This window comes from Triturus cristatus, chromosome 10 (assembly GCF_964204655.1).
Source record: "Triturus cristatus chromosome 10, aTriCri1.1, whole genome shotgun sequence".
NCBI classification, from domain to species: domain Eukaryota; kingdom Metazoa; phylum Chordata; class Amphibia; order Caudata; family Salamandridae; genus Triturus; species Triturus cristatus.
The window spans coordinates 1195629214-1195652132 of NC_140593.1; the positions used below are offsets into that span (position 1 = coordinate 1195629214).

At 48.4% G+C, this 22919-nt stretch overlaps 1 protein-coding gene across 1 annotated transcript in view; it reads left to right on the forward strand.

Moving 5' to 3' along the window:
* LOC146797027 (scavenger receptor cysteine-rich type 1 protein M130-like) overlaps positions 1–22919 on the forward strand; it is a 253013-nt gene that overhangs the window by 65278 nt on the left and 164816 nt on the right. Inside the window, exons 4-5 of the mRNA XM_085629619.1 lie at positions 2169–2474; positions 5418–5726. Of these exons, the coding sequence (XP_085485745.1) occupies positions 2169–2474; positions 5418–5726 (615 nt within the window). The remainder of the gene's footprint in view (positions 1–2168; positions 2475–5417; positions 5727–22919) is intronic.

The window sequence follows — 22919 nt, forward strand, 5'->3', positions numbered from 1 at the left end:
AACTCATTGAGACACAATCATGGAGACAACATACATGGCCTTTGGCTGGTGATGCTCAATTTCAAAAGTTCCAAAACATGCAGGATGAGTTAGTAGTCAGACAAGAAGGCATAATATTGAGAGGCAAGAGAATCACCATATTTGAGAGCCTAGAGCAATGGGTCATTGAGGTAGCCCATGAGGGACTTCGTGGCATTATAGCCCCCAAAAGAGCATTAAGAGACAGAGTGTGGTTCTCTTGACTAGAGGAGCGAATAGAAAAGGAATTGAAGGCATGCCACATCTGCAGTTGCCTGCTCCCGAAGATGATGCAGCACCCAGTGACTATGTCTGACCTTCCTGCCCGTGCCTGGGAGAGAGTCGCAGTTGACTTTTTTGGACCATTAGGGGATGGACAGCATCTCATAGACGAATACTCACATTTTCCTTTGGTGGAAACATTGTCCTCGACAACTCATGATAAAGTCATGGAAAGACTTCTTTGTAACTTGGGGTTTCCCCAAGATCCTCAAATTCCATAATGGACCACCCTTCAACAGCAACGAGTTCACAGAGTTTCTTGCACGACTTAACGTCAAACATCAAAAGAGCTCACCCGTCTGGTCCCAAGCCAATGGTGTAGTCGCAAGCATTATGGGCACCCTGAAGAGGGTAATTCAACAAGCGTCCATGGAGAGAATCAACTTGAGCCAAGATATGTACCAGGCCCTCCGGGCTTAACGATCATCTCCTCACTCCACAACGGGTGAGAGCCCAGCTACCTTGTTGTTTGGGAGAGCCATCAGAACAAAACGACCTCAATGGACATCAGCACGATCAGTTGATGCTGACGTCTTTGTAACACCAACGCTGCTCATGAGAGCAAAATGAAAGTGTATGCCAATCAGCGCCACCACGCCCAGGAAACTGTCTTTGACAAAATAGACTGGGTACTGGTAAAGCAGAGACAACAACGGAAAACAGACACCCCTTCCACCACTGACCCTTTACAGGTGGTGGAATGCAAGGGACACATGGTGACAGCATAAGGTCCTGGGAAGTCCATCACACGGAGCACATCACATTTTAAAACCCTACTCGACGCTTGCCAGTTCCTGAAACTACGTTGAAGGAGACCACACCTGCATGTCCCGCTCCTGAGCCTGTGCCGCGGTTGCCTGATGAAGGTGGACCTCGATCGCCTCGGATGGCCTAAGCCGGCAAACCAGTGCAAGCTCCTCACAGACTGATTGAGGAGATTTGATTTCATTTTTTATTTAACAAAGGGGGAGGTGTAGCATATTTATGGTATACGCACTAGGACACTGAAGAGGAACTACGTGACATGCGGTGGGGGTGTTAGGGTGTGGTAATGGGAAGTATGACGTAAAGGAAGTGTGTGAATGGAGAATAAAGATATGCTCCACCGCAGCTCTCGTGCGAGGCGTGATCTGTTTTCATGCTCCAGGGCTGGGGAAGACTTCAAACCAAGCATCAAAAACATAAAGTATGAGGATTCTGCCGAGCACCTCATCTAACCTATCCACTTCCTTTTTTTCGTTTAAGTAATTTACTCAGAAACTATTAAGTATAGATGAATTTGCAATAACAGAGAATTTGACTACTGAAGGTATGAAATGTCATTACTTTGTCTAGCAACAGATGTCCTGCTACTCTAAGTACACCAATGAGAATGGGTCTGGGAAATGGGACACTTCCCAATAGTGGGGCAAACATGAAAGTATCCAGAAGGGTGTAGCTTGGTCAGTACAACTGGGGTGTGTGACCTGCAGATTTCCCGACAGTCACACTTGCATATAATATTAAAATGCATTTAAGGCCAAGAAGGGTGCATGAGAGGGTCGTAAGGGGCAGAGGAAAGGGAGGGGAATGAGGATTGGTATGAGTACTGTGATAGAAACAAAATATTTTGTAAAATAATCAACATTTTTTAGGACTTTCAAAACAGACATGAGAGAGAGTGTGTGTGTTTTGGTCAGTGAGTGCATACAAAAATCCCAGGTGAAATCCAACAGACACCTCTCCATACCCAACTGAAAGCACCTTTATCCAACTACTCATCAGAAAATACTTGTATTAACATCCCAAACCCCCTCCCCCCCAAAGCTACACCCCTTACATATCCGCCAGGCTGATGTCAATTCCTGATGTTTTTCTGCCCCTGCCAGGACACAGGGAGTTGCGACTGAAGGGCACGGAGCGGGCCTGTCGCGGCCAACTGCTGGTGAAGAAGCAGGCCGACTTCATGGACGTGTGTCCAGACCACTGGACGCCAGAGGTTGCGCAGGTGGCCTGCAAACAGCTAGGCTGCGGGATGCCTCTGCCCTCTCCCAATGGGACCAGCAGCAGCCATGACTGGAAGACTCTGAAGCCCGACGCCATGCATTTGGGGAATGAAACAAACTTGTGGCAGGACTTACTGCCTGACGGCGTCAACTGCAGCAGCCCAGAGGCCGTCCACCTCGACTGCTCAGGTAAGTCACACAGACAGTAATCTGCTAGGATTGGGCCAGAGCAGCAAACCTTCACAGTTGTCCAAGAGGGAAACAACCTTAATATACCACCAGGGCTGGCTTTAGTGAAGCGCGACCAGTGCAACTGCACCTGGTTCTGACCTTGAGAGAGGTGGCGAGGGTGTTAAGCTGTGTTTAGAAATAACTTATGGGTTTAAATAAAACTCCTGCTGTAGAGTTCCTTGTGTCCAGCATTTATCAGGCAACAATAAAAATGTCAAGATACCTCTGGTGATTAATGTTCCTGCTCCAGAGAGAGATCAGAACTTGTTGTAATAGCAGTTTGACTCATCATGAAGTAGCAGAGACGGGAACGTGTTACACAGAGCTGCATGTTATGTGGATAACTCAGTGGGTTACTGCTTTTGTCACAGAGATGTTTTGTTACTTGCAGTTCATACGTTACAATCCTTCTAAATAGCACAGTGACTTTCATCAAGGAGTTGCGTGCAAACCTTGTAGTGTAGGTTAGAATATTTCTTTTCCCCGTCTTTCATTATCTATTCCTAATTTCGTGAAAAAGGGTTAGTTTGCATAGAGATACATTCTTATTAGTAAAGCCAACCCAAATCATGATGGTATGTGTTAAATCCTGAGTTTGTGCCTCTCCAGAACAATTACTCTGAGAAAATGACTGCCTATTAGTATTGATGACAGGTGATCCCTACACCCTGTAATCTTTATTGTCTTGTGTGACAATTCCTATAGAATTTTTTTATGCACATATGATTCAGTCTCTCTGTTTAATGCGTGCGATGTAAAGTGCTCTGACACCCTACACTGGTATGAGTAGTGCTATAAAACAAATGCAATGCATGAGAGAGCGCGGCTATGGAGAGGTGTGGGGCACTGTCGGAGGGTGTTAGTAAGGGAATCCGTGCAGAGGGAGGTTATGGAGGGGAGTAGTCCCAAAAACGATTGTCGCACCAGGTGCCACCAGCACTGAAGCCGGCCATGTGTACCACTTTTCAAGCCACAAGAAGTGGTGCCTCAGGGACCTATTAGGTGGAAGCAACATTAAGTAATGTGTAGCATTGTGAGGAAGGGGTTGGACATATAGATGTGGGAGTGTGTGGCATGATAATGTATTTGAGCCTGCGCTTGCAGGTGGGGTTCACTAGCAGCCGTTATTTGAGGACCAGCACTTTTATTTCGCAACAGACTTTGATCCAGAGCAAGAGAGAGAAAAACATTGACGGGAAAGAAGGAGGAAGAGAAAGATGGAAAACAAAAAGCAGTGGAAAAGAATCTGCAGGAGTGAGGTGAAGAGGCAGGGAGAGGTGGTGGATTAAAGAGCAATGAGGTAGAATCAACACTGCGTAGCCGTAGCTTTTGGCTCCCGACAATCAATAGTGCCAGCTTCGGAACAAAACTTGGGGCCCGGGCATTCATTTTTTTTACAAATCAAGTACTGCTCATACCGTTTGGTATTACCCCACCTTTATCGGGCCACTAGAACCTTTGAAACTAGAATGGTGAATAGTATGCAAAAACTGGTGTTTTCACACAGACTCCTGCATGTTTCAGGGTTTTGTTATCCAATATTTTGCTTACTTTAAACAGATAAAATGCTCAGGTGAAAACTTGCAAGCCACAGAGTTGCAGTCAAACTTGTGAAAATTGTGTGAATCTGATGCAGCTGCTAACGAGAGTTAAAGGCCACATTGAGAGCAGGAGCCCAGCAGCGTGGCGGTGTTAATGCAGAGTGTGGAGGTGCACTGAGGTCTGTGATTCCGGCTTTGATACTGGATCAAGAGTCGATGCATGTAGGCTGGTAGCAAGGCTGGTATGGGTGGAGCTTGTACGTATGTATGTGGTATTTCTATAGCGTGAACCTTGCCAGTAGGCAGCCGAGCTCTGTGCACGGTCAAAGCCAAGCTTAATTTCAGTGAGTAATCAGAGAGGAAGATGAGTTGTGTACGGCTAATGCATTGAGATGTAGTGTTCTTTAAAGAGCTGAGTCTTCAACTCTTTCCTAAATTCGGGGAGCGTGGTGGCGGTGCTGATGGACATGGGATGTTGTCCAGATCCTGGGTCCATAGATGAAAAAGGCCTGCCGTCCTGTTTTTTTTCTTCTTACGCTTCTTAATCTGCAGTCTGATGGTGCCCTGGCTGCAAGTGTGCCAATGACCACCAGAGATGGTGAGCTTGTCTGCAAGATAAGCGGTGGCGCTGGTTGTGATGGATTTGTAAATGATGCAGCTGGTTTTGAAGATGGTGCAGACTGGCAACGGGAGCCAATCAAGTTCCATCAGGATGGGGGTGATGTGATCATATTTCTTCTACCCTTTGATGAGATTTGCTGCAGCGTGCAGGTCGCCCCTAAGGGGTGCCAGTGTGGAGTCTGGAAGACCACAGAGTAGGGCATTACCACCATCCAGGTGGGAGAGCACAAGGGCTTGAACAACAGTTCTGAAGCCTCTTTCTGGACTTGTGCACTGCATGGATGCTGGAACAAGATGGGGAACCTCTGTGAACTGATAAAGGTGAATGATAGTTGAAGGAGGTGAGGATGCATCAAGACTGCATTGAAAGAATGTGGACAATGTCAAAGGATTCCCTGCCAGCAGGGACGTTGTCCTAGAGTTTCATTAAACAACCTGCTGCATATTGTCACAGAGATGGGACAACAGAGCCACAGAACCACAGAACTGGGGACTGGGGGGACAGCAAATGTGTAGACTCCAGCTAGAGCAAGCATGAAAGTAAAGTTGAGGGTGTGCAGGTGAAGAATGAGCCCTAGCACAAAGTATAGAGATGGCTGTGCTGTCTCCATCTAACCCTGAGTAAAGCGAGCTGAACCTGGGCCATAGGCTTTAGTAAGGACCTTCCGGGTCTGAATCCTGTTATCCCGCTCAATTTCTGCGCGAGCTCTTAGATTGTCTTGTTGTGCTCCTTCTGCAGGGAATGTGACAGCGAGGCTCAGCGATGACTGCGCTGGGGTTGTTGAAGTCTTTTACGAGGGTGCCAGGAGGAAAGTGTGCCACCGGGGAGATGGCAACTGGAACGCCAGCCATGCCCAGATGGTATGCCAAGAAACCGGCTGCGGAGACTTTGTCTTCTTCGGACAGGCAGATCATGGGAGGTCATCCAGCCAGCACTTTGTCATGAGCAACGTTGATTGCTTGGGGTCGGAAAAGTTCCTGTGGCAGTGTGGCTTCAGCCGATACGTCGATGACTGCAGCGGGAAGGAAGTCCACATGGCTTGTTCAAGTAAGTGGTCCCTCTGTTTACTCCCCTCTTGCAGTTGCTTCAAGAGGGCAAGCAGTATCATGAAGTCACTTAACTCATAATTGCAGCAGAATAGCCCAATGCTTAGTTGAGAAAACAAATAAGTGGGCCCGCAGTGGTGGGGCCACTAGGCAGGATTGCTAAATGCCGAAGCTACCTAGACTTGACTCAACACCATGGGCCAGATTCACAAAGGGACTTAAGACTTGTAAAGTTACGAGAGGAGAGTCTCTGCACTCGTGGCGGAATCTCCACACTCGAGGTGAATTCTCCGCACTGCAGGGCTCAGTGCGGAGATCCCACCCGAGTCACTTCACGACTCGTACGTCCCTCTGTGGATCCGGCCCCATGTCTCTTTCTTCCACGACCCTCCACTTCCTGTCTCTTCATCTGAACCTTGCAGGTTGATCCAGGCTTTTTCACACTTTTCCCTATCTTTCTCTTCCTGCTCCTTTCTCTCTCTCTTGTTCTTTCTTAATCTGGGTCAAAGTCTAATGATAACAAATAAGTCTTGGTCCCTACAAATGAGTGCTGGTGCCATACACCTGCAACTACCAGCACAAATTAAACCCTGAAAGTGCAAGCACATGCCTTCTTATCCTCCCTATGCCATAAGGGGGCATATTCACAAGGAAATGGAAGAGCGCAGCGCTGCAGCAAAATTTGCAGCGCCGCACTCTGCCGTTTCCAAAACGCAGGGATGCGCCATGTTTACAATAATACGGCGCACCCCTGTGTTTTCCGTAGCATTGGCACTAAATATAGCTACTTAGCGCCAACACAGATAACCTTGCGCCACAGTGCAAGGGTGCCTGTGTTGCAGGGAATGATTGTCCATGTGCAGGAAGGTGTCCCTTCCTGCACTTACACAATCAAAAACGATTTGTTACTTTGTGCAGCACACATAAAAGTAGCAAATCATCATTATTTAATGATTGCTTATGTGCAGGAGGTGACTCCTTATTTCACAAAAACAATCATTAATGGCGCTTTGCTCTGACTAAGTGTGCTGCAGGATGCAGCACACATAGAAAAATCAAAAATGAGGAGAAATAAAAGTGTTTCTCCTCTTTGCACCATTCTAACTCCTGAAATTGCCCAGTGTTGGTTTTTGGTGCTGCATCATATTTACACATCCTTGTAAATCTGGGGCAGCGTCAGAAAGCAATGGGTGTTGCGGTGAAACGCCCACAGCAACACCCATTGCACGCCCCTTTCACGCAGAAAACTGCGTGAAACGGGCCATATTTACAAAGCGGCTTTAAGCCACAAAAGGTGGCTTTACGCCACTTTGTAAATATAGATCAGAGCATAGCGCCACAGGAACGTTGGTGATAGTGATGTTCCTGTGGTGCAATCCCTTTGTAAATATGCCTAAAAGTCTTTCACACCTGAACTTTGACCCTTAGAAATGGGCACCAATGTAGCTAGCTTTTTCATTGAGAAAACAGAGCCCATGAAATAGAATCCAATTATGGCCACTAACAGCCAACTACCTTAAGAATCAAAAACTAATATGACTCTCCAGAATATCATGGCTAGGATGGGAACATTTGGGAGACAAAACATGAAATTTTTGCAGCAAACATTTGTGGTTTTGTGTCATTTTTGCACCACTTAAACTTATTCACAATCATTAATACTGCGTCGTTTCTATCCTTTAAAAGATGCAATCTGTTACAGCAGAGTTGTGCACTTTCAGAGAGGTCAGAGTCATTCAATGGGAGTGGATTTAGCTACATATCTCTTTGGGGGCAAGATTCCCAGGCCCAGGCCTGTCTGAACATTAGAATACTTGGCCCCCACCCCCAGCTCACCCATGAACACTGCCTACATCTGCCTTCCATCAAAGAGGCCAATACTGGCATCTTGTCTCTTCCATCTGAAGCAAAGCATCCCAGGCAGGATGCACATGGTCCATGACAGAAGCCTTCGCCTGTCTCTCCTTCTCACACTGGGCCCACTCTGGCAGGCCTTCCCCTCAAACAGTCCCATGCCTAGCTGCTCTCTAGCAGTCCTATAACTGGTTCATGAATCACAACATCGCGATAAGCTGGCATCCTGGCATCCTGGCTTGTCCACCCCCCACCTCCAAACGCCATAGCCCATATCTGGTTTCAGGCATACACCGCTAGACACCGCAACCTCGTACTTGTCACCCTGGCATACTCCACCAAACACCACAACCATATACCTGTCAGGAAACCAGCGAACAAAGGGGCATATTATCAAGGACGGCGTTAAAAATTATCGCCGGTTTAGCGGCAGAAAACTGCTGCTAAAGCGGCGATAATGGGCTTGATAATATGCCCTGGAGAATTCCCGTAGAAGCCCATGCTCTGGTGTCAACATGGGCTTCTATTGGAATTCTCCAGGGCATATTATCAAGCCCATTATTGCCGCTTTAGCAGCAGTTTTCTGCCGCTAAATCAGCGATAATTTAAACGCCGTCCTTGATAATATGCCCCAAAGAGGGCAGGCTGGCCTGGGTGCTGCGTACCTCTTGCTTTCCAGCTATCCTCCATAGCTGCGACTGATAAAAGCAGCACTGGGTTTTAAGGACTCCAGGGGAGCAGGGGAACCAAACAAGGGAAGAGGTAGGGTAGTGAGGTGCCGGTAATTTGAGGAGAGCTATACAAGGAAAAGGCAGTATATTACAAATGCAGGCATGGATGATGTCACTTCCTGAAGTTCACAATTGTATTTACCACCAGGAAGTGCACTCATCTCTCCTGTTCTGTCAAGAGGCAAAAAACCAGCAGAGAACTTGGTCCAGGACATTATTGAGCCACTAGTAAAATGCAAAAGAGATGGGCAAAACCAAAACATACACAAGCACAAACACTGTAATACTCCAGGAGGGAGGGAGGAGAAAACAACAAAAGTTCACAGCGGGGGAAGGCCTGTGGCTGGTGCAAAGCTGAACAAGAGTGTGATAAACCCACCAACACACAGATGGGCAGATTTACAAGAAAGTGACGCATCTGTAGAGATGCGTCATTTTCCCTGCGCCAACATGCAATACCCTTGCGTCACCATGGATGCGCCATATTTACAATACGGCACACCATGGCGGAAGGATTGACAAATGCGTCGGAATTTCTAACGCATCTGTTGACGGAAAAGTCACGCATTGCTGGAGTCGTGTCGCAAGCACAACGCAACTCCAGCAATGCTTAGGGGCACCCTATGCCTAACATGCTGCATCACTCCTTATGCCTGCTTCAAGCAGGTGCAGGGTTTTGACGCAGCATGGACGTAAAAGTGACTCAGTGAAATCTTGTAGATTTCACTGCGTCACTTTTACGGGGCTTCCTGTGACAGAACGCCCACCCTGCATACATTAAACCTGACGCAGGTTTAATGTGGCGCAGAGCTTCACAACGTGACGCATCTCCCTAGATGCGTCACATTGTAAATGGGCCGCAACTTTTACGCTGTCGCTGCGTCACAAAAGTGACGCAACAACGGTGCAAAAGTGACGCAAGGGGCTTGTAAATCTGCCCCAGAGTTTCTAGGCAGTAAATTAATGTAACCCTTGCTTCTTCTAATGCAAGAATATGTCACGCCTGTGCCCTGGAAGAGGAAGTAAATGCGATTGGTAGCCATATTTGATAAGCCAGGTCTCCATAGAACATGCTAGTTTTATCGGAATCCAATATGGCTGAGTCACTCAGAGACAATTTCAATTAAACACCATCTCTACTGCATAAGACCAGCCCTGTAAAGTACCACGCATCAGGTGTTAGGCTAACGCATTTCAGTGTGGTGGTCCGTATTAATTCATCCTGCGACCGGACTGACCCGACCCCACCTGGCACCGGCGGCCAGCCTGAGTGTGAACCACGGACCGCGGCAGCTTCAGGAGTGGTTGTCCTCAGCCCAGAGCACTGTCACCAGTCCAGTGTATGTGTCAGAATCATGCGGTATGGCGTTGGTTGCCATGGGAGTCGACATGTTTAGGCAAGCCACGGGCTCGCCTGTTGCTGCATCGCCGGCTCGCCTCGCAAAGAAGTAACTTACTGTGCCTGAGTGACAGAGCCGGTGTTCTCCTAGTTGCACCTGCTATGCTAATGAAAGCGTGCCGCAGTCATCATGAGCTGCCTGCTGCCGTGTTACAGAGAACTGTGCAATCACGCAGTCTGTCTGCAGTAGTTTTCTGCATTAGCACACTAACTCATTTTGGGTCGGGTGACTTAGAGCCACTGACTGTGGTGACACTGAACTTGCAGGCGGCGTGCCAGACCCCGGCCGGGCGGTCGGCCGCTCAGCTAGTAATGATTTTTATTAGTGTGAGCTAAAAGTCTTTTTGAAACAATGCAGCCTTTGATATTTTTATGTTTCCCATTGCTTGATTTTGCTTGCGAGAAAGTGTCACTCATAGTCGTTGAAATGTCACTCATAATTACACTGAAATTATGAAAATGTCACACATGGCAATCTGAAACCTTGGCAGCTCTGCGAGACTCTTCTTGTTTCTTCTAGTTGCCAAAGTCTCCACCATCGAGTTAAAAAAACTGTCAGTGTTAGACAATATTTACAGGGAAATTCAACCTATTTATCATATCTCTCTTAGTTTGTATCCCGACAAAGTCAGATATTCTACCATATCACACAAAGCCACAGACTCGTCCCTGGAGTCAAAGGTTTCCATGTGCGGCACATGCCTGTTCTTTTTATGTTGTTCACATGGACTCATGGTTTGTGCCTTTTCCTTGTTAGTGGATTGCTGCTTCATGGTGGCAGAGATTGCTGAATGAAAGTTTGGGTAACACTTTCTCGATCATGAGATCTTAATCGAAATAAGGGTATTTCAGATATTTCAACAGGGCCAGTGGGATCCTGGAACCTGTTTAAAAACAGCTTTAGCATCACAAAATATTTGAAAATGTAAGCAATACATTCAACTTGTGTGAGAAATTGGGTAATTGATTGTAGAGGGGACACCTCTCAAGCAACAACCACAGTCCTTGTCAGGGTGAACCACATAAGTCACTAAATAAACCAGTGCTTAACCCTCTGGTAGCATGGCACAACGCAGTCAGGCTTAACCTAGAGGCAATATGTAAAGTATTTGTGCAGCATGCAAACAGTAATAAAGTGAAAATACAACACAAGAAAAATCCCAATCCAGTTAAAAAAACAGGGAAAATTTAATAAATAAAATGAAGCCAGCATAATCCAATCAGTAGAGCCAGAGTTACGATTTTTCAAAGTTTTAAGTGAAAAATAACAACTAAAAGATCAAAGCGTCAACCACAGGTATCTGGCAGTGCAAGGCCGGAGCATAGTTGAAAGTTAAGGCTGACTGTGATGGAGCGAGGCTCAGATGCACAAGAGGGAGGGCTCGGAATCCGCTTACCTTCCGATGTAGAAGCTTTTGAGGCAAAAGTCTAGGAGAAGGTAGACAGTTAAGCGGGGCAAGGCAGCAAGCTGTGTGGCCGAGGAGGGATCTTCATCGTCATTAGGGAGCCACTGAACAAAGTCTTGGCTAAGCTGTTGATGATGGCGGAAAAAAGCTCTGAGCAGGAGAGCTAGGTTTTCAGGCCGCGGAGCCTGTTGCCGTCAAGACAGGTGAAAAAACCTTTAAATGTAGGGCCTGGTTTAGATCTTGGTGGATGAGATACTCCGTCACAAATATGACGGATATCCCATCTGCCATATTACAAGTGCCATAGGATACATGCACTTGTAATACAGCGGACGGAATATCCATCACGTTTGTGATGGAGTATCCCTTCCTCCAAACTCTAGATCAGGCCCTAAGACAACTTATTGTCAAAAACCTTCAGCGGGATAAAGCTGCAAGATGTAGCCGAAGAGGGCTCCAGGAGACCAGATATCATCGCCAGGAGGTCCCTCTGAATAGGATATACTGCTGCAGAGAAGACGGTAGCAGGAGCTACTGCGAAGTCAGTCCGACCGGCGATACACTTGGGAGGATTTGGCTGGCAGGTAGGTTGCTGTCCTCAATCGGTTCTTCTAGCACTTTCTGCTGGATTTTATTCTAAGTCCCAAGTTTTAGGGTTAGGCGGAAGCACCACCTCAAACACCATTCCCAAAAGTCCAGGAATATGGGGCACATCTTAGAGGGGTTGGGACTCACTCCAGGCAGAGGCCCAGGTGCAGGGTTCTAGTCTCTAGAGCTTGTTATGTCCATGTAGCTCATACAAGAGGCCAGTCAAGTAGGCCTTGTAGTCACTCTGGTGGTCCTGGGTTCAAAGAGCAGACCCAGTGCTCCTTCAATAAGCTGGGCAGCAGGCCAGTCCTTCCAGCAGCAGGGCAGCAGGGCAGCTGGGCAGCAAGGCAGCAGGGCAGCTGAGCAGCAGGGCAGCTGGGCAGCAGGGCAGACCTTCTGGCAGCAAGGCAGCAGGCTTACCTTCTTTTGAGTCTTCTATAGGTCGAGGAGTGTACTGAAGAAATGGTTCAGGACGGCTTATATTTATATTAGATGTTCGACCTTCGAAGTGGGGGTGACATCCTGGTTACCATCACATCTGGTTCTGCAAAGTTCTTTACCTTCATCGGCCAAGGTTCGAAGAAGACTGGGGTGACAAAAGACTAGTAGCTGATTCCTTTGTGAGTGTGCTGGAGGCAGCCCTTTAAAATGTAAGTGGGGCAGGGAACAAATCCGCCCACATCATCCTGGCAGGATGGCCCATCCTGCCAACACTTAGTCCCCTTTTGTCTCACTGTCTGGGACGAATACACAGAGGCCAACTGGCAAGCTATTCACAGACATATGACCAAGGAAACTGGCTGCAAGCACCAAATGGTTGGGACGGGAAAATGCCAACTTTCTAAAAGTGGCATTTTCAGAATTGGGACTTAAACTCCAGCTTTACCGTTAAAGAGGACTGTAAATTACAATTTATTTGACTCCAAACTTGACATTCATATTGGTTCCCAACCAGAAGTTAGCACTTGTAATAAGTTGAGCCAGTGTTATCCAGTGGGAGATATAGGCTTTACAGAAGTGAAAAACAAACTTTAGGGGTTTTTCACTACCAGGACATGTAAAACTTAAAAACACATGTCCCACATTTTAGATGCACTGCACCCTGCCCAAGGGGGGTGTTTAGGGGTCACCTTAGGGGTGACCTATATGTATTAAAATAGAAAGTTTAGGCCTGGCAAAAGCTTATTTTGCCAGGGCAATTTGGCAGTTAAAAACTGCACACTGGCTGCAATTTCAGTCCTGAGACATGTTTCAAAGGATACTCTAACAAGTATTTGAACCAGTCAAGAACAAATGCCTGACTCAAGTCCATTTCTCAAACAGTTGATCACGATATCGTGATCAGCCGTGTTGAAGGCAACTGTCCAGTCATGCAACTCCAGGCACGCAAAGTTTCCGTCATCTAAACATTTCCTCCCTTCAGAAGGTGGGGATGATAATACACATTTTCCAAGAGTGGGGAGCAAGATATCATGTGTATAACACAGAAAGTGTTACCATTAGTAAATACCTTTGCTCGCATGTTCTTCGGATCACAAGCTCTACTAGTTTAGTGGCCTTAACATGTTTTCAGATGCTGCACATGCCCCAAGGAACATTACCTTGAATCCTAGATGTGTGACAAAGGGTCTGTTCATATGTGTTCTCAAGTGAGGGAGGGGATGGGCAACATGCCCCACTCAAGGCGTCGCTTCTCGTGTTTCATGACCACTACCCAGACTTAATGGTAATAAATAGCATATAATAAACTTGGCACATCTGCATATTTGTAACACTTCAGTATATGGCAAAATACTGCTAGCTACTGAAAAGAAAAAGACATTAATTTTGGGATAATAACATTTTTAAGAGCAAAATTATTACAAGAAAAGAAAAAATAGAACGTTGAAATAAATTACTTGCCAATAATCTCTTGAGATTATTGGCAGAATAATTAATTCATCCAAAAACCCTTGACATACCTTCAACTCGTGAGTAAATCCTGAATGGGACCAGGCATGTGGAAGAGGGTCTAATCTAGTGCAGGGTGTGAGTCGCTGCAAGGGCAAGAGGAGTTTTTTCCCTTCTTTTTGCATCTTGAAAGGCCAGGTATGGAGTATTATTCTTTAGGACTATATTTATTTGGAATTACTGTGATCATTTCTCCCTTACTTAGAGATTGTTCCAAGGTCATACTATGGATTGTCCCCCTATCATGGCGCCAGTTCCTGATTTACAAATTACAGGATCATGTTGAACTTGGCGGGTAGCTTGCCACCCTACAGGGATGATGGAGGCCCTCGCACCCCTCCCTGCTCTCCACTCCATGGTAGAGAACCACCTGCTCTATTGAGAGATGCCCGCCTGCTTGGCGGGATATCTCTGGTGAAAGAGCATTTGTTGGTGTATATGACAGACGAGTTTTCATCAAGGATAAATGCCGAGTGGGCTGCCATGTTCTTTGTCCTGTTTAGGTTGAAGCCTACCAGGCAGCGCAGCTGCCTGGTTTGCTAAAGACATCTTGAGGACATTCAGAAAGCTGACCTAGGAATGCCTTCTGCCCATTGCTTACCATTTGCTTTGTTGTCTGTAATTCACATTTGCTGGCTTCATTTGTTTTAGGCTGTCCGGCTTGAGTTTGCCCCTCATGTGGAGCATAGCCTATTTAGTGTGTTCTTTGAGTGCCTGCTTTCTGTAAACAGGCCTTTAAATCATGTTCTTTTGTCAGGTGTGCTGTGCTATCAAAGACAGATGCCAAATGCTAGAAGCTGGCTTGCGAGGGAGCTTGGTATTTACTTTTCTTTCTCTGACCTCATAGTGAGCAGCTTTATCTGACACACTGGGGGGGTGAAAAAGGGTGACTTTTTCCTCTTTGATTCTGTATAGAGTTTTCTCATTTTTCTTTTGCTCTCCCTGCCTCTGTCACAACTTCTGGGTTTTGCTAGCACTCTGACACTAATGGGTACTGTACGCTCTACAAATTTCTTTACTTACTTACTGAAGGCTTTTTTCTAGCACACAACAACATTTTAATGTCTGCAAATGAACTGTGCAAATATTTCAGAATATATCAGAATTACGAAAGTACAAATGAATATTTTTTTTAAAAAATTCTGACACTGTAAACAAATGTTAGAATCCAACCAACACAAATCAATACACTAGGTGATGTTATTTCCACACATTATCGTTTGTGCGCTGTATAGTTTTATCAGTAAAACTGTATGTCTGTGCAAATGGAATGGTCATTTTAATTGAAAATGTGATGTCTGTAATGGCAGTGCACTACCAAACCATGCATACTCCAGTCTACACCACTGCACTGTAAGACACTCTACCCAACTCTATGCCACTTTATGTCCCTCCACTCCACACCACTCCACTTTAAGCCACTCTATACTATTCCACTTAATGCCAATCTACAGCACTCTATGCCGTTCATCTCAACTCAGCCATTCCACTCCACTCTGCTCTATGCCACTCCACTCTACTCCTCTCCTCTCTACATCACACTACTTTACTCCACTCTACTCCCTTCTATGCCACTCTACTCCACTCTAGGCTACTCCACTTTAAGCCACTCTAGGCCACTCTTTTTCACTATTTGATATTCCACTGTACGACACTCTACTGTATCCCAATACACTCTACATCAGAGAAATTCAAACTATTGCGGTCTGAGCCCCCTTAAGCAAAATGTTTTGAAGTTGGGCCCCCCCTCCAAAACTATATGGCAAGGATTTGGGGAGTAGGAGGGATGATCACAGGGGGCAGGGATCATGAGACCATTTCAGGTATGCTTTTCTGTAGCTCGTAATCCACACTAAGGTGCCGATTCCGATCCGGTAAAAAAAAATTGCGTACGACTCGTATCCGTATTTTTTCACGTACGATTCGCACAAGTACCTTACAAACAGCGAAGTACGATTCGTACGTGAAAAATACGTACGAATAGCGTCGGGAAAAGGGTACGAGAGGGACCCAGGAATTTTTACGTCCGATTAGCGTCGGGAAAAGTGTACGATAGGGATGCGGAAATTTTTACGTGCAAATCGTAAAACAGAAGTCCGAGCGTGCAAGTACGATCCGTACTGCCCGTCCGAATACACAACCGCATGTAAAAGGCCCCGTACGGAGCCAACGCTGTAGCAGACATGTACACGGGTAAACTTGTGCCCAGATACGAGTCGTACAGCCACCCCTCACCCCGCATATGTCAGCACCGTACCCCTGTATGTCAGCACCGTACCCCCCCTCCGCACCGTACCCCAGGACCGTAGCCCAGCCCCGCACCTGTACGCACCATACCCCAACACCGTAGCCCAGCCCCGCACCCGTAAGCACCGTACCCCAACACCGTAGCCTAGCCCCGCACCCGTACGCACCGTACACCAACACCGTAGCACAGCCCCGCACCCGTACGCACCGTACCCCAACACCGTAGCACAGCCCCACACCCGTACGCACTGTACCCCAACACCGTAGCACAGCCCCGCACCCGTACGCACCATACCCCAACACCGTAGCACAGCCCCGCACCTGTACGCACCATACCCCAACACCGTAGCACAGCTCCGCACCTGTACACACCGTACCCCAACACCGTAGCACAGCCCCGCACCTGTACGCACCATTCCCCAACACCGTAGCACAGCACCCTCACCCAGCATCGCGTATGGACGGACCGTACCTACGCGAAAAATGCGCGTACAGAACCAGGACACTGTAAAACAGCACAAGGAGGGTCAATTTGACTCGCACGACACCACAAAACACGTCTACATGACAAAATACATCTCTATGACTGTCCTGGCACATCCAAACAGGCAAACAGAGGCCCAAAACACAACCACCTCTTATAACACACCCACCACAAATTCAAACCCAGACACACCCACAAAAGGACCAATAAAAAGGGCCCACACACAACCCATGAGCCTTTGCAACAGACCCACTGATGACAGACCCCACAGACAAACAACTGCACCTTACTAACACCTCAACTACACCTTAACTCACACACCTTCACACAACCTCCTTCACATTCACACACACACCGTCACATTCACACCCACACACCCACAACCATCCACACCCACACCCCACACCATGCCCACGGACAAGAATCCAAAGTTCACAACGGCGGAGCTGGACATCCTTGTCAACGAAGTCATCAGAGTCGAGCCACAGCTGTTTGGAACATCGGTCAGACAGGGGAAACAACCTTTACAACGCAACTATTACATCGCACTACACTTACAACGCATGCATTACAACGCAACATCCATTACAACGCATGACACTACAACGCATACCATTACAACGCATACCATTACAACACAGACACTACATCGCATGTCACTACAACGCAGGCATTACAACGCATACCATTACAACGCATACCATTACAATGCATACCATCCAACACTTACCCTACTGTTGCACCCCCTGGAGTTAGAATAGTAATTTTTACCCCTATACTATCCAATACTTACCTTAAATGCAATTTAACATTATGTGTTGTAATGGTATGCGTTGTAAAGGTAGTATGCAATGTAATGGAATGCGTTGTAAAGGTAGTTTTTAAAAATGCGTTGTAGTGTCATGCGATGTAATGGAATGCGTTGTAGTGGATGGTGCGTTGTAAAAAATGCGTTGTAAGTGCATGCGTTGTAAAAGTATGCGTTGTAACGTCATACATCCGTCAGACAGACCAGCATAGCCCAAAAAACCAGCCTGTGGCAGAGGATCGTCGATAAGGTGAATGTAGTTGCGCCCATCAGAAGGACCAGGCATGAATGCCAATCCAGGTGGTACGATCTGCGCAGGGCAGTCAAGAGGAAAATGAACGAGGAATACGCCCAGAGTAACATCACTGGAGGCGGGCTGCCCCGCAGACCCTTACATTACCATCCCTGGGAGGAGAAGGTGATGGCCACGCTTCCGCCGGTGGGAGTACACGGAGTCGAAGGAGTCGCAGAGCCTGGTGAGTACACAAACAACTCACGTAACATGGGGGGAATGGCATCCACACCACAAACACACCAAATGCACGCAACTTACCCCAAGCCCTCATCGCACACAACCACACTCAAAAACCACGCTCATGCCACTAACGTCTCCATGCCCCATTCACAAATAAAGGCAATGCCATGTCCTAGGCCACACCAACCACAAACCCAAGACTGGATGTCCTGGATGCTGGGAGGGTGGGGCTCACACAACACATTGTGCAACACAGAAGCAGACACCAATGGCCACAGCCCATATGGCATAGGTACATACCCATGCACCATGCCCAATGCACAGGGACTGGCAATGTACTGACAAGGTAGTTGACACTTAGCCCTGCTGTAGGCAGCACAATGCCCTCCTGTGACCACTGTACACTCAAACAACAACTCCACAAGCTCACATACCTAGAACAGGAACTCACACACACTGTCATGCCAGCATGCACCATGAGGGGACAGACACATCACCTGGGAGACCCAATGACAAATCACACAACACCCAACAGCAGGCCCGGTCACACACCCCCCCTCACACAAGCACACACCCCCGGGGCAGGCTACGGATTTACCCACTCTCACAATGGACATGTGACACAACAAGACCAATCCATAGCCAAAGAAGCATCCAAGCAAAAAATCAACTGGTCAAACACTCAGGAGCACATACCAATCTGTCCCCCGCAACATACCCATCCCGAAGTGTACATTGAGAGGAATGCTAGGCACATCCAACCACCTGGAGGAACTGTGACTACTTGAATATGCATGAAACATGGATGTGGCATGAAACACCATTAACATTGTCTCTCTCTCACACACAGGACAACGTCATCGCCCTCCCCCCAACAATGGGGGGGAACAATCACAGTCCCAGGCTCAGCGTGAAGAAGATCCCACCGGCAGCGACGACTCTCACCACTCCGTGGATGACCTCGACCAACCTGGCCCCTCTGGTGCCCAAGCCCCTGCAGCACCTGCGTCAGGTACATCTGTGCCAACCACCACCCCCATTCCTGCCACATCCCAGGAGACACCCAGGAGCCCTGCTCGCACTGAACAACACAGCCAGTCTGACCAGGAGGGACAAGGTTCTCCGGGCACCCAGGAGGAGGCAGACGACACCACTAATGCCATCCCTCAGGGGTCCCGTAGACCTGATGTGCCCACAACGGCAGGCCAGGCACGTGTGGGCAGGGGTGGTGGGAGTGGAGGCAGGCGGAGGCGAAAACCTGACCAGCCAGCTGAGGGAACCGGTATGTCACACATACGCCACATCCTGGACACATACCGGCGTGACACCAGGGGCATCAGCCAGGTAGTGTCGAGCCTCACAGACATCAAGGGGACCCTCGACGAGATGAAGAACCTGCAGGCCGAGCAACATGCCAGTCAACAACAACACCAAGGATGGATGGAGGCAAGACTGGCTGAGCTCCTGGCGGTGCAAACGGACATGAGCCGTTCACTCCGTCGGATCGCCGACAACATGGGCAACCCTCCCTGTGCCACCAGGCGAAGACCAGCACCAGCCACAGGGAGGGAGGAGGAGGAGGATTCGTCCGACGGAGCATCACAGACATCGTCAAGGCCTGCATCTGAGGGTCCCCCCAGGAAGGTGGGTCGTCCACGGAAAAGACCGTGAGAGTCAGCGGACCATCCACATCTCCCAGGTCACCTGGCCTGGCACCTGGCCCTCTGGCGCAACAGCAGCACCTCACCCAATGACATTCTCTGCCACATGGACTTGCTGGTCACAGTCTGACCAATGATGACCAACACTGTGGTCTGGACTCTGATGACTCCAACTGACAAGGATGCCATCTCCCCCTGTGAACTTTGGATTCTTTGCACCCGGTAGAGCACCTTAGTACATCTACCAAAAGACTTACCCCACCAAAAATAAAATCTTTTTCTGTCATGAGATGTTGCTGTCATTTGGCATTAGTCCACAACATATGTGCGTGTAAATGTCTAACTATGCCTGAGTGTTGAACTAACTCCACCCATCCATACCCTGGGATCTGAGTCTGGTACAGGACACACATGGGTCACAAGTTATCATTCAATGCAGACATGGAGCACAATACTCACCTGTGATGTCCTCAAGCTGCTGAGGGGGTGCTTGCTAAACTGTGCGGACACACCTATTTGGAAGAGTAACATCAAGGCGTAGAGGTCATGCCTCATTTGGAGGTTCCCGGGGAGGGAGTCCCAGGTATGTGTTCCCAGGTGGGAGAACGATGTCCTGCATGCCGTAGTACAGTGGATCTGAAGAATGGTGGCCAGGTCAAGGTTGGATGCACGGAGATGGCACTACGGGGTCTCGGATGATAGTGGTACAAGGTTGGTTTTGGGTCAGGGTTGTGGCCTGCCTCCTGAGTGTGGGTGGGGAGTCTGAAGGTCATCCTGCAGCACACAGTGATCCATTGCAGCTATCTCTGCTGGACGGTGATGTGGCTGGGGCGCAGGATGTTGCAGCTGAGGTGTGCAGATGCAGCCTGGATGTGGACAAGTGTCCTGGGAGTTTGGATGTGGCTGCTCCGTAGAGGGCAGGGCAGTATGTGACACGGATGTTGTTGTGGACCTGGGGAATGGTCCGTCTTTCCTTGGAGTGGATCCATCTGGGGATCATGTGCATAATGCAGAGGGTGTTGCAGTGTGAGGTACAGATGCTGGTGATTAGCATGGCAAATGTGAGCAAGCAATCCATGATGCACAACATCTTGTGTGCGTGGACACTGGGTGCCTGTGCGGGGCTTCTGCGGGTGGGACACAAGCAGTTGACCCAGCTGTAAGGGGACAATCCTCAGATGTTGACCTCAGTCCTGTACAAGTCCAGCCTCAGGTGGCTGCTGTTCTGCCATTCATCCATGGATCCCATGCAATCTTGAATATTGGAACTGGAAATGTCTGCGTCCTTGGTGAGGGTGAGGAGCGCCTGGCTGTCAATGGCATACGAGTTGATGATGAGGTTGTGTGCGCATGTGATGGTGGAGAGGGGGGTTCTGGACACATTGTAGATTGACACGCTGAGAGATGATACCTGTCCCATGTGCCTCACGACTACAGCATACTACATGCAGAAGCCTTGAGTCCCACTCCCATGGCCTTGCAGGGGAACAGAGCCGGTGGGGAGTAGGAGGGACATGACCTGGTGGGTGTGACAGAGCCTGGAAGGCGTGGCAGTGCTGTGTAGGCAGTCGGAGTTGCACACTCATCATGCAAAGGTGTTGTGTGTGCACTTAGTGTATGCCTGAGAGCAGACGGGAGATGTGTGGATGGACCTTGCTTGGAGGGTGGCAGCAACATCAGACGGTAGTGTGATGTGGGTCATGCAAGGACCTGAGGGTCGTGCAATGTGCAGGTTGCATGTGCAAACGGTCCAGCCTTTGCACCGCGTGGCCGCGACTGTGGCACAGACAAGCTGATGACAGCTAAATGAATGGGTTGAGGGTGGAAGGGAGGAGCATCATTGATGTGTGTGTGTTGCCAAATCTGGAAACTACGTGTGCCCTTGCTGCAGTGGATGCAACAGCAGGTGGCATGTCCAGGGAACTATGCCACAATATCCACACAAAGACTAGGATGTCAGAAAGGACTAATGCAACAGGTGTATGTCAAGGAAGGAGTTACCGGTTTTCAATGGCACACCCAGAGACAAAGGATGCACAATCACCAAAGGTGACTGACACCGGATCATGAAACTGAAGGCCGAGCTGCGCACAGGAAACACACCCCAGAAGGTGTTGACGGCCCGTTGTGGGGACCAACATGCCAAAACACATACACAGCCATGGACATCATGCACAATAGAGAATCAAATACATGAAGAACAGCATGCAGGTTGCTAATCTACACATAGACTCATATGCACAATCCTTGACAACCATGCCAGAGATGCCGCATGCACAGTGGCAAGAGACCTGCATTGACAGAGATGAGGCACCTTGAAGGCTGAGGAACACATTTATTACTCAGGCTCACACCTATGCAAATGCATCAATATGAACAGACTCACAGGTCTATTGGATTAACATGTGGGACCTACACTGGACACCCCCTTTGCACCACAGATGCTGTAAATCAATTGTACTGGCACACAAGTGAAGGGGGTGAGCCAAACATCCCCTGCTGCACACAGAGAGGCTGCAATTCCCCATTGAGCCTCTTATGGGGATGTCCCGCGATATGTCCACCCGTAGCCTCCCGTATGTCTCCGAGGGAAGTTGTACACACATTGATGCCTTCATCAAAATCCACAATCCCATTACAGATGACTGTCACGAAGTGTGACTATCAATTCATGTGAGTCATGCTACATGTCATGTGCCCCATGTTGAGTCCACATGTATGCATAGTAAAAGGACCTGCACAGGAGCAGTGCCCACACATTCCAAACAACTACCACACCCTAAATGCCTTGCTGCAATCCTTACCCAAAGGAGATTTTTCACCATGTCCGTGCATGTAACGCTGATTCAGCACACGTTGCAATACTCATGAGGAATAGCAGGAGCACAACGATGCCACGAGCAGACAGCATGCGCAACTACCTGGGGATGAGAGACACACAAGAAGTCAGGAAAAACATAGTCATCTGCATGCATGGTCATGTACTCTACATGAATAAGGTTGACACCATGCTAGTTGTCAAATGAGTGTGTCAGCTGAAATGTGTGGAATGACATCAGCACTCGAGTGACACATCAGAACACACCTCAAAGTCACTTAGCATACAGTCAGCTGGACACACACATTGCAAAACATGCCACACAAGGCTCCAAGCGTGCACACTCAGACCCAGGGACTCACCATTATGAGAAGAAGTTGCGTGTGAGCTGACTCCGGATGTCCTCCTCCTCCTCACTTGCCTCGTGACCAAGGCCGTAATCCTCCACGGCTGGATGTTCCTGCTCATCGGGATCCAGGATGAGTGGCACAGCTTTCTCCACTGCCATGTTGTGCAGCATGCAGCACACGAGGAAGATTTTGCAGACCTTCACCGGTGCATATGGGAGGGACCCGCCTGTCTTGTGGAGGCAACGGAATCGGCTCTTCAGGAGGCCAAACGTCCTCTCAATCACTCGCCTGGTCTGCCCATGGGCGTTGTTGTAACGGTGATCTGCAGCTGTTCTGGGGTTGCGGAGAGGCGTCACCAGCCATGGCATGTTGGGATAGCCTGAGTCCCCTACATAGAAACATCATGTAAAGAAGTGGGTCAGG